The sequence below is a fragment of the Panthera pardus genome, unplaced genomic scaffold, assembly GCF_024362965.1.
Source record: "Panthera pardus isolate Hobbes unplaced genomic scaffold, ASM2436296v1 HiC_scaffold_6, whole genome shotgun sequence".
In the NCBI taxonomy this organism is placed as follows: Eukaryota; Metazoa; Chordata; class Mammalia; order Carnivora; family Felidae; genus Panthera; species Panthera pardus.
In genome coordinates this window covers 83,338,642-83,351,559 of record NW_026526991.1, presented here as the reverse complement: position 1 = coordinate 83,351,559, position 12,918 = coordinate 83,338,642, and the positions used below count along the sequence as shown (strand labels likewise).

General features: G+C 39.5%; 1 protein-coding gene across 3 annotated transcripts in view; it reads right to left on the bottom strand.

Annotated features, from left to right (window-relative positions):
* BCAT1 (branched chain amino acid transaminase 1) overlaps positions 1–12,918 on the bottom strand; it is a 106,471-nt gene that overhangs the window by 54,830 nt on the left and 38,723 nt on the right. For all 3 annotated transcript variants that reach the window (XM_019452230.2, XM_019452229.2, XM_019452231.2), the window contains exon 3: positions 5,263–5,463. In XM_019452230.2, the coding sequence (XP_019307775.1) occupies positions 5,263–5,463 (201 nt within the window). The remainder of the gene's footprint in view (positions 1–5,262; positions 5,464–12,918) is intronic.

Sequence of the window (12,918 nt, the reverse complement as noted above, 5' to 3'; positions counted from 1 at the left end):
GGCAGGGATGTTAAAAACCTTTGAAGTAGGTGCATACTAACCATAAGAGACTCTTAAATACTGAGAACTGAGGGTTGATGGGGGTGAGGGAGAGGGGAAAGTGGGTGACGGGCATTGAGGAGGGCACCTGTTAGGATGAGCACTGGGTGTTGTATGGAAACCAATTTGACAATAAATTATACTTAATAATAATTTAAAGAGTAGGTGTATACTGATACACACAGAAAAGAGAAAAATCAATAATTTTACTGGGAAATTTTAACACTGGTTCTCTAAATAACTGACAGAACAAACAGGCTGAAATTCGGTAAAGATATGGAAGATTTGAAGAACAGGAAAAATAAACTAGCCTAGTGGATACACAGAGCCCTGCACACACCACCTGCAGAATGCATGTTCTTTTCACATATTTCCCAACCTTACATCAGAAATCAGTATCAGAAATACAGCCACAAAATGTCAACATTTTGAAAAGAAGAAACTCATTTACTAAAGTATGAGTCAAGGAAGAAAAATTATGGAAATTAGAAAATTCGAACTGAATGATAGTTGGGCCTTTAGAAGCTTATAGCCTTAGAGCTTACAAGAGAAAAGTCTACATCATGCAGCACAATGTAAAAGCACTAGATGAGATTTAGGTACAAATATGTGAGTAACTTATTAAATGTAATAGGACTAAAGCTTCAGTTAAAAGATAAAGTTGTCAGATTGGTCTCAGCTGATAACATCTGAAACACACATGAGACAAAAAGATATAAAAAGAATTATGTCATACAAATTCTGGCTAAAGTTGGTGGAGGCGCCTGGGTGGCTCAGTCAGTTAAGTATCCGACTTTGGCTCAGGTCATGATCTCTTGGTTTGTGAGTTCGAGCCCCGGGCCGGGCTCTGTGCTGACAGCTCAGAGCCTGGAGCCTGCTTCCATTCTGTGTCTCCCTCTCTCTCTGCCCCTCTCCTGCTCATACTCTGTCTCTCTCTGTCTCAAAAATAAATAAAAAACATTAAAAAAAATTTTTTTAATTAAATAAATAAAGTAAAGCTGGTGGTCTAGGGCACCTGGTGGCTCAGTCGGTTAAGCGTCCGACTTCGGCTCAGGTTATGATCCCACAGTTTGTGAGTTCGAGCCCTGCGTCAGGCTCTGTGCTGACAGCTCAGAGCCTGGAGCCTGCTCCAGATTCCGTGTCTCCTCTCTGCCCCTCTCCAACTTGTGCTCTGTCTCTCTCTATTAAAAATAAATAAATGTGAAAAAAAAATTTTTTTTAAGTAAAGCTGGTGAGGTTACATTAGTCAATGCAGAACAAAATAAACTTTAATTCAAAGGTAATGTCACAGGATTCCATTTACCTTACAATTTAAAAATTGTATGCACCTGAGGTGCCTGGGTGGCTCAGTTGGTTAAGTATCCGACTCTGGATTTCAGCTCAGGTCACGATCTCACGGTTCGGGCGTTCGAGCTCCACATCGGGCTCTGCACTGAGCGTGCAGAGCCTGCTTGGGATTCTCTCTCTCTCTCTCTCTCTCTCTCTCTCTCTCTCTGCCCCTCTCCTGCTTGCACTTTCTATCTCAAAATAAATAAACTTAAAAATTAAAATTGTTTGCACCTGATATAGGTTCAAATATATATAAAGATTATATGATAATCTCATTAAAAGTAACAGATGTAAAATATACAAAAGGATAACATAGCATGAAAAAGTTGGATTTATCCCAGGAACAGAAGTTGATGTAACATAAGAAAACATGAGATTCATTATATTAATAGCTTAGGTAGAAAAAAAAAACTATATAATCATCTCATTAGATATAGTAAATGTATCTGACAAAATTAAACATTCATTTGAGGCTTTTATTTTTTAATTTTCTTTTTAACATTTATTTATTTTTGAGAGAGAGACAGAGCATGAGCAGGGGAGGGGCAGAGAGAGGGAGACACCAAATCCAAAGCAGGCTCTAGGCTCTGAGCTGATAGCTCAGACTCAAAACCACAGAACTATGAGATCATGACCTGAGCCAAAGTGGGATGCTTAACCTACTGAACCACCCATGCACCCCTCATTTGAGACTCTTTAAAAAAAGCCTCCCAAGTAACTAAGAAGGAAACTTTGTTAAGTGATAAAGAATATCTACAATGTGGGCGCCTGAGTGGCTCAGTCGGTTAAGTGTCTGACTTGGTTTCAGCTCAGGTCATGATCTTACAGTTTGTGAGTTCAAGCCCCACATCAGGCTCTGTGCTGATGGTGCAGAGCCTGCTTGGGATTCTCTCTGTCTCTCTCTGACCCTCCCACACTCTCTCTCAAAATAAATAAATGAACTAAAAAAATTAAAAAAAAAAAATATCTACAATGAACTTGAACCAAACATCATATTGATAAAATCCAAAGCTTTTCTTTTCAGAGTGGGGACATCACAAATTGCCCACTGTAACTACTTTAATTCAATACTATGCAATTATATGCAACTACAATAAAGCAAAAATAAATAAAAAGCATTAGACTGAATAGAAAAAAGGAGTGCTTGGGTGGCTCAGTCGGTTAAGCGTCCGACTTTGGCTCAGGTCATGATCTCATGGTCTGTGGGTTCAAGCCCCGTGCCGGGCTCTGTGCTGACAGCTCAGAGCCTAGAGCCTGCTTTGGATTCTGTGTCTCATTCTCTCTCTGCCCCTCCCCGACTTGTGCTCTGTCTCTCATAAATAAATAAATAAATACATACTCTCATAGATCATGAAACAAAGGTAAGAATAAATATGTAGAAAATCAGCACAAATCAACATATTCTTTTGAAATGTATTTCCTTAGATGAGGTAACCAAATACAAAATTATATTCTTATGTAACAGCAGCAGTTAGAAAATAAAAACACTATTTATGATAGAATTAAGAGAGGACTATGGGGGGGGGGGGGGGGGGCGTGCCCAAAAGAAGCAAAGACCCATAAAGACAATATAAAACTTTATCAAGTCATTAGAGACCTAACTAAATGCAGAAAGCAATCTCACACTCACGGATCCAAAGACTGAATATTATAAAGATGTTGATTCTCCCAATTTATATATCCAGTGTAACCCAAATGAACATCATGTCAGGGAGTTTTATTTTCTTTTTAACAAACTAAGCTATAAAAGTTGATTGACTTGATAAACTAAATTTAAAAGTTATAGGGAAGGGGCGCCTGGGTGGCTCAGTCGGTTGAGCATCTGACTTCAGCTCAGGTCATGATCTCATAGTTCATGGGTTCGAGCCCCACTCAGGCTCTGTGCTGACAGCTCAGAGCCTGGAGCCTGCTTTGGATTCTGTGTCTCCCTCTCTCTCTGCCCCTCCCCCATTCACTCTTGGTCTCTCTCTCTCTGCCTCTCAAAAATAAATAAATTAATTTTAAAAAAAAGTTATATGGAAAAGCAAAGGGCCAAGAACATCCAAGACACTCTTGAAAGGCAAAATAGAAGGACTTTTCCCAGGCAGACATCAAGACAGTGTGGCATTTATGCAGACAGACAAACAAAACAAAAGAACAGAATAGAATAGATAAGACAGTGCAATGAAAAATGAGATCCAGAAGCAGACCCATACATACATGACAGAGGTCATAATAAAGAGCAAATAAAGGGAATGCTTAAAAATTTGAAAGGAATATGGCAAATCTGAGGGCAGTGGTCTCAAACACAGTACATGTCCACCCTCAGAGTTTCTGATTTCTACCAAACTCCCAGGCCACATTAATGCTGTTGCTCTAGGGACCACACTTTGAGAACCAGTGGCCTATGGGAAGTACATGAGAAGGGATTACTGTGATTTTTGAAAGCTAAAAAATATTCTGATAGCCACTGGCATTTGAAAACTTGTTGGAAATCTATTTAGATGCCCTATGACACAGGGAAGGGCAGCTACCATTCTTATTTATTTTATAGTTGAAGAAATGGAGGCTTGGAGTGTTCAGATAATCAAAGAATTCATCCAAGCTAATACAGTTCAGACACAGAGATGGGAATGGAAACTGAAGACCCTCAAATTCAACACCTAGTGGATACACTGGGCATTGAACAGGTTTCCAAATTGTTCAAATTTATAATTTTGAATAAGTTAATTGGACAGGCCTCTTCATAATTTTAGTGTATGCATTTAGGAGTGATATCACAGAAAGCAGAAGTCAGCATTTGTACCCCGTCTTTTCCCTTAATACTGTGTAACCTTGGCCGAGAAACTTAACTTTTCTGAACCTGCTTCTACAATAGGTGATAATGCTGATTTAAGGGTTAAAAATAGTAGGTAAGGACTGGGCTCTCCTTCTGCACCAGGCATGAGTGTGTATGCTTAAACAAATTACCTTACCTTAACCTTATAATAGTACTATGAAGTAGGTATTATCACTACTTCAATTTTATAGGTAAAGAAATTGGAAGCACAAAGTGATTTTAAATAAGCTTCCCAAGTCAAGGAGTTCCCTATGGAACAACAGAGACCGAATCAGAGCCAGATGACTGACCTGAATATTTAACTATGTTTTCTCGCTGTTAAATGAGATGACCCATATAAGGTTCAGAGCACATTACTGGAATTTAATAAACAAAACTAATTTTATCATTATTGTTATAAATATCTACTACTACCATCTTTTAGTCCCTTAATAGGTAGGCCACTGCTTATTTCCAGGATTCTAATATTCTGGGAAAGATGTCCAACACAGTAAAAATGAGTAAAACAAAATGAGGGTCAAGGGAATGAGGAGTCTGTTGTGAATCTAAGAGTGTATCCTAACAAGGACCAGAGAAAGCATTCTCCAAATATTTAATATTTTATGCTTACAATTATTCTACTCATGCCTGAAGAATGACATTTAATTACATGTCTCTTAACACATATAACTACACATTAATGCCGGTCATAAAAACATGCAGTTAGCATTAAAATGTAACCATTACATTGTACTCAATAACACCTTCTCAGTCATTAAAAGATCTCAGAAATGACTTAGTAAAATAGTAACAGTACCAGATTTTTTATTGCTAATTCTCTTACCTACTGTCCTTGTATTTGCTGTAAATAATTTCTTCATTGACATTATGGAAAATTCCAAATTATCTGAAAAATTGGTCCTTAAGACTTACCTTCAATTTAACTGCCTATTGGGAAAGCTTTAAAGACATTTATGACTTCCTTGAGTAAATATGATAAAGCCTATACTTCCCACAAGCTATTTGAGCAGGAAGAGCTGCCGTGTACTCACAGTGAAGATCTAATAAGTCACCCTCGTTGATTCCCATGTACTTACTTCCACTGCATAGTGGAAAGCTGATGAGCCAGGATGCAATGATAGGTTCTGAAGCGGCTTGATATGTGGTTTATCCCATCCAAACTCTGAGGACCACTCCACGGTCAACATGTGATCCGTGAAAATACTTCCAAAAACCAGAGTCGCTGGGTCTGGTTTCTCCTTTAAAACGGTGGCTGGTGTGATTATTAGATCTTTAGCCTAGGGAAGAAAAATCAGCACCATTAAAGAAAAGTTATTGAACATCCACTGGCATGATGATACAGAAAATCAAAAGACAAATGAAATTTAAGTCACTGGCCACTAAAAAGTGAAATCATCTGACATTTAAGTGCTGGCAACTAACTCAGAAATTTAACAATACTATGTGAGCCAAATAAATCATGCCTGCATTCAGAATTTGGCTTGTTGTTTGAAATCTCTGCACAATACACTGCCTAATAAGTATCAGAACCAAATTCAATGATATTTAGAAATGAGGACAAAAGAGCAGATGGTGTAAAATGATGGAAAAAGTCGAGAACACGTCCCTTCTTCACTCTCACCATACTGAGCATTCGGGAAAGAGGTAAGGGGTGTCTTCTACGACAAAAACAGCAACACTCATGACAATTTGTTAAACTAAAATTAAAGTCATTAAGAACTGAACCTCTTGGCGATGGTTGTACTCCAACTCCCTCCAAGAATTCTTGGCATAAGCCTTCAAAACCCCCTGGGTGCATTATAGAAGAAATGAGCAGAGGGAAGCAAATGTTTTCCTCTTTGAAAACAGAGATGTAGAGAATGAACACCAAGATATAAATCCTCTATTCTGTGCTGAAACAGTGAACAAAGGACCTCTTATTGAAAGAAGGATAAATTAGGAGTAATAGGTAGGTTCACACAGCAGCATTTTACTAAATCTGCACATAGCCAGCTTGCCCATTACAAATGGCCAAATACATCCGTGCCCGAATCGCAGTCCCATCACTAACTTCTCAAGGGCTGAAGACTGCTGACAAAAATCACAGGGGAAGGAGCTTTTTGACCAATTAAAAGATAATATTAAACGAGGGACAGATTTGACTTCCTAAAGAAGGTCAAACTCGCTTAATACACAAATGTATACACTGCTCCCAAAATCAAGTATAGAACTTCCCTTTAGATCATCAGCTCTTATCCTTATATTTTTTAAATTTTTTTTAAGTTTTAATTTATTTATTCTTTTAAGTAATCTCTACACCCAACATGGGGCTCGAACTCACAACCCCAAGATCAAGAGTCACATGCTCTTCCGACTGAGGCGCCCCTCTTATTCTTATATTTAAAATGATCCAGTTGTGGGGCGCCTGGGTGGCTCAGTCAGTTGGGCGTCCGACTTCGGCTCAGGTCATGATCTCGCATTTCATGAGTTCAAGCCCCGCATCAGGCTCTGTGCTGACAGCTTGGAGCCTGGAGCCTGCTTCGGATTCTGTGTCTCCCCCTCTCTCTGCCCCTCCCCTGACTGTGCTGTCTCTCTGTCTCTCAAAATAATGAATAAATGTTAAAAAAATAAAATAAAATAAAATGATCCAGTTGCTTCTGATTAATTCACTGTCTTACACATGTCTTAGTCATTTGATAGACTATGAATGATAATCAGTTTTATTTTTAGAATAACATTCAGGCTGAATGTTATTCTAAAATAACCACAAAGCTCACATTACAGTGAAGCCTAAGGCACTAAAGACAACACATTATTGTAATTTTCAGGTTAGTCTTGTGATGAATGCTACTTTGGAAGGTGCCAACAAAATGCCAAATTCGGGGGTGGTGGTGATGGACTTTCTTCTACCACCATTTAATCCAAACAAGTAAATTAATTAAAATCCTTTACTAAGTGCAAAAAAAAAAAAAAAAAAGAAAAGAAAAGAAAAAAAAAAGTATTTAAAGAGATACAATCGAGCTAAATTGTTTGGATCCTTGAATCCCATTTCTCTCCCTTTATCCTCTAGACCAGGTAGAATGTTGGACAAATTTCACCTACAGGCTAAATTCAGCCTTCTGGCCTCTTTGTAAATAAAGTTTTATTGGAACACAATCACACTGTCCTTTTACCTTCAATGATGGCATAGTCCACTAACAGTGACAGACACCTTATGGTCCTCAAACCTAAATATTTATTATCTGACCCATTAAAAAAGTTTGCCAGTGGGGCACCTGGGTGGCTCAGTCAGTTGAGCACCCAACTCTTGATTTGGACTCAGGTCATGATCTCACAGTTCCTGAGACTGAGTCCCTCATTAGGCTCTGTGCTGACAATTCAAAGACTGATTGGGATTCTCTCTCCCTCTCCCTCTCTCTCCCAAAATAAGTAAATAAAACTTTGGGGGGAAAAAAAAGTTTGTCAGTCCCTCTAGACTGTTTAGACAAGAACTCTGAGTAGACATCCCAGTTAAATCTCCAGCCCTAACTCAGTGCTTCACACTCAATACAGTACAAATTTTCTTAAATAAATGAAAATAACATCTAGCTGACTTCAGATGTACTCCCTGATGAATGTCAGACTTATTCACAGAAGATGGTCAGGATTTAAAGTGAGTAAAATTCTCACAAACTTTTCATTACATGAACGGTGTCACAGTGTTCTTGAACAATGAAGCACATATGACTTTGCTTAAGTTAGCTTTTTTTTTTAGTGGCTTTTCTTAGTCCTAGACTAAGAAAAATCTTTAACCATATCAATATAGTAACACAAACAATGCAAATTTTCACCTATTAAAACTACATATAAGGGCGCCTGGGTGGCTCAGTTGGTTAAGCGTTCGACTTTGGCTCAGGTCATGATCTCACAGTTTGTGAGTTCGAGCCCCGTACCGGGCTCTGTGCTGACAGCTCAGAGCCTGGAGCCTGCTTCGGATCTGTGTCTCATTCTCTCTCTGCCCCTCTCCCACTTGTGCTCTGTCTCTGTCTCTCAAAAATAAATAAAAATGTAAAAAAAAAAAAAAAAATTTAAACTACATATAAAAATTTCTTAATAACAGGAGAGGGTAGTAAGACCCAAAACAGAAAGAGGAGAATAGGTACAAGTGGAGATGGGAGTGTGAGTAGGAGAGAGATTTTCCTACTTGCTAAGTTCAGGGTACATCTTCAACATTGTAAAGACAGCAGACCTTAGCTTCCCCCACCCCAAGTGACAGAACCAGTGCTTTGCATGGTTCTTCAAAAGTAAAATAAAGATCACGTTCCAAGTTATTTCTATCATTAGCTAAACAATTCTAATGAGCTAATCAATAAGATATCAACTACACATGATCCTTACACCTTACATGATTTCTAAGCTCTCCAACAAACAACCCCACCTGCCATGAAATCAATATAAGCAATGGAATATATACTTTATATCAATAATAATCTACATAATATTTAAAAACAAGACTATGGCCTCATATCAAACAACTGTAGGGTTGTTTTTATTTCTCTTTCCCATGGTTCCTCTTTCTTCCTTATATGCTTTATTATTCTTAGTATTTTGCCTTTTTTATTCACTCAGTGAACACTGAATCAGCACAATGGTTCAGGCACTGCACTAAATAAGCACAAGAGAGGGGCACGTGGGTGGCTCGGGTGGTTGAGCAGCCGACTCTGCTCAGGTCATGATCTCACAGCTTGCGAGTTCGAGCCCCATGTCAGGCTCTCTGCTGTCAGCACAGAGCCTGCTTCGGATCCTCTGTCCCCCTCACTCTCTGTCTCTCCCAGGCTTGTGTTGCTCTCTCTCTCAAAAATAAATAAATAAGCAAGCACAACAGATGCAAAGATGCCTGTGGCCCAGCCCCTCCTTCTCAGGCAAGCTCACAGTCAGCCATGGACAGGCAGTAGCCACTGTGAGCAAGTATTACGCATTCATTCAGCCTAATATCTGTTGAGCTACTGTGTACCTGTATTGCTACAGGCCCAAAGGAATCTCAGGGAATAAAACAAGTAAAATCCTGTTGTCTTAGAGCAGGAAAAACAGTATAAAGAAATAAGTGAAGAGAGGTCAGCAGGTGATTAGTGCTATGAAGAAAATGAAAGCTGCTTAAAAGGACAGAGTGGGGGAAGAAAATGCTTATTTTTGGTAGCAGCGTTGAGAATGACCTTCCTGATGAGGTATCCTTTAAGCAAAGACTTGAATGAAGAAGGAAGCAGGCCATGTAGATATCCAGAGGCAAAATATTTGAGTAAGAGGAAGCAAGGGCCAAGATTCTGTGGTAGGAACCAGACTTGGCATATTCAAGGAACAGGGAAGACTCAGTGAGGCAGGAATTCAGGAAATGTAGGGGAAATGGAGTGGCAGAGGACGTCATGGAGGCACTGTGGCTGCTGGAGTGGGGGAAGGGGTGAGCCGAGAGAACTAGTTACTTCACGGTACACTGACTAACATTCCAATTCTGCATGGGTTCTGGCTCTGTGCAGATAAGACTGTATGCCATCTTCCTTATATCCCGAAGAATCCTCACCATAGAGGCTGCTAGCAATTAAAGTAACCCCAGTTTACCTCTTTATTCTGGGCAATCTGAAGTAGCCATCAGGGATAATACTAGACACATGGCTTCCATGCTTTTATTTCTTGTTCCAAAAGTATGAAGGAGCAAAACAGGAAGGGGGAGAAAGATAGTTTGGCAGTGGTAAAACACAAGAATCCGGGGTAACACTGAGTTTTTTCTTTAAGCCTCTACATTTCCTCCTCTGCATCAGGGATCCTCAATCCCGGATACACATTGAATTCAACTACGGAGCTTTTTAAAAACACTAACCCACACTCCATTCCAGAACTGAAACAGAATCTTTGGGATAGAGCAGGAGAAGTGTTCTTTGTTTGAACTTACCCAAGTGATTCTAACTGTGCACTCTGGGCTCAGAACCATACCACACCGTCTCCCTTGAAGATTTCAGCAATCTTAGGTGGCACTTAGGTGGCTCAGTTGGCTGAGCGTCCGACTTTTGATTTCAGCTCAGGTCATGATCTCACGGTTCATGAGTTCTAGCCCCAAGTCAGGCTCTGTGCCAACAGTACAAAGCGTGCTTGGAATTCTCTCTCGCTCTCTTATTCAAAAATAAATATTATACATATATACATATTTTTATATATGTATATATATTTATATATATGTATAAATATGTATGTATATATATGTATGCATATATAAGTGTATATATACATGTATGAACATATGTATGTATATATGTGTGTGAGTGTGTACATATATGTGTGTGAGTGTGTACATATATGTGTGTGTATATGTATACACACACACACACACACACACACACACACACACACACAGAGATTTCAGCAACCTGAAGAGTGAGGGTTCCCAACACTGGCTGCTAAGACTGGAAGGGCTGAGAACCACTTCAGAGATTCAAGTCTCATTTGTGAATTCTTATCAAAATCTGTACATTATTTTGTAATCCCAGGACCTTGGTTATCTCACACTGAACGTATCTAAAATGGAACACCTATTTCCTCCAAAAGTTGGTCCCTATTTCTGATATATTATGTTCTACTTCCTTACTTCTTTTTTTTTTTTTTAATTTTTTTTTCAACGTTTTTTATTTATTTTTGGGACAGAGAGAGACAGAGCACGAACGGGGGAGGGGCAGAGAGAGAGGGAGACACAGAATCGGAAACAGGCTCCAGGCTCCGAGCCATCAGCCCAGAGCCTGACGCGGGGCTCAAACTCACGGACCGCGAGATCGTGACCTGGCTGAAGTCGGACGCTTAACCGACTGCGCCACCCAGGCGCCCCACTACTTCCTTACTTCTTAAGCCTTAATTCACTTAGTAAGAGTAATACGTGTTTACTACTTTAAATTTCTACTGTAAAGGGAAGAAAAATGAAAAGTGTCAAATTCCCAACTAGCACCCTGGCCACCACATTCCCACTTTCCAGACAGGACCTCCATTAACAAATTCATTGTTTATTTTTTCCTGTATTTTCTTTACATCTTCATTCCTTTCGAGGTAATTTATCATTCTCACAACATTCTCCCAACCCTCGGTTCCCCCTATCAGTAATAGAGACACTTGTAATTTCAAGAATCTCTTTAAGAAATCTGATTCCTCAATTTCTACTACCTCCTCAGTAGCAAATATTCTGTATCTCTTCCTTATAATCTCTCTGAACATAATCGCATGCTTGATCATAATTTTCAATGTGCACTGAATACCTAAATGGCTATAGATTTAAGGCCAAATATTTTAGCTGCAAAATTAAGTATCCCAAGTATGGCACTAACTTGATTTTTCAGTTCTACCTCTCACTAATGTCCTGCATTAACCTTTTACTTATCACTTAGGAATGCATTCAGCTGCAAGTAAGTAAAACACAAACAGGAGTTGGTTTTCTCACGTTAAGTCTGAAAGAGCCAGGTCCGACAGAACCCCATCATCTCAAGGCCCTGTGATTTTCTTAGCCTTCTCCTCAGGGTCAAAGAAGAGCTGCTTATAGCTGTAGCTTCAGCTTTAATGATCTCATCAAGGTCCAAAGATAGGGGAGGAAAAGTATAAGAGGAGACAAGTCTCTTCCTTTTGATCACAAAAGCAACATTTCTCCAGGAATTTCCATATGCCTTACTGGTCAGAAATGTATCACACTGATCTATCAAGTTCCAAGGGAGCCTAGCAGGGCTGGTCGGAGAACTGCAAACACAATCTGTTAACAAGGAACACAGGGGGGCTGTATTTGGGGTCTCCTCAGTGCCTGAAAACTGACCAGCCCTTAAGCATTCTTGTTTATATGCCATAGTTTAATAGGAAGGACTAAAACCTGGCTACAGATGTCTTCCCACCTTTACCTCTTTTTCTTCCCATCATTTCCTCCATCTGTAACACTGGACATGTGGTGCGGCCAGTTTATCCAAACTCTCTTCTCTTTTACTCCAGCAGGAAGTATGGAAACTGTAGCACCCCATCTGGCCCAGCAGTCTGGGGGTATCCTCAGCTTTTCAAACTGCCTAGCAGTTGCTCACACAATCCCTCTACACAGATAGACATCCCAGCTCCCAAAATGTTTGGTTTGGCTCTATAAAATCTTTTAGCCAATTTGAACATTTGGAAAAGGCAGTCATTGCTTTGGATTATGTTCGACTCTCATTTAGCACAGTAACTACTATACACATCAAATATGTACTAATAATTCTGTTGTAAATTTCACTAAATATGGATTGATCTTCATGGTTTAGTATATTTCAACACAACAGACTGCTGTAGATTTTATAAAAATCTTACTAAAAGACCTTTTTTGTTACTACAGATCCTTAAAGAACCAACTTTAAGAATTATCATAACCTAGGGGCTCCTGGGTGGCTCAGTGGTTAAACCTCGGACTTCAGCTCAGGTCACAATCTCACAGTTTGTGAGTTTGAGCCCCGCATCAGGCTCTGTGCTGACAATGTGGAGCCTGGAGCCCACTTCCAGTTTGTGTCTCCCTCTCTCTGTCCCTCCCCTGCTCATGCTCTATCTCTCTCTTAAAAAAAAAAAAAAAAAAAAAAAAAGAATGAACATGGCATAGTATATAATTTTTACTTTTCTGAACTCTCCTTAAAATATCTCTAGGACCACCCATAGTGATCCACTGGCCCTGTGAGATCAAGCTAGTTAATGGCAAAGATATAGAATAGGTGGTTTTATGCTTGACTTAGTGCTCCTGTAAT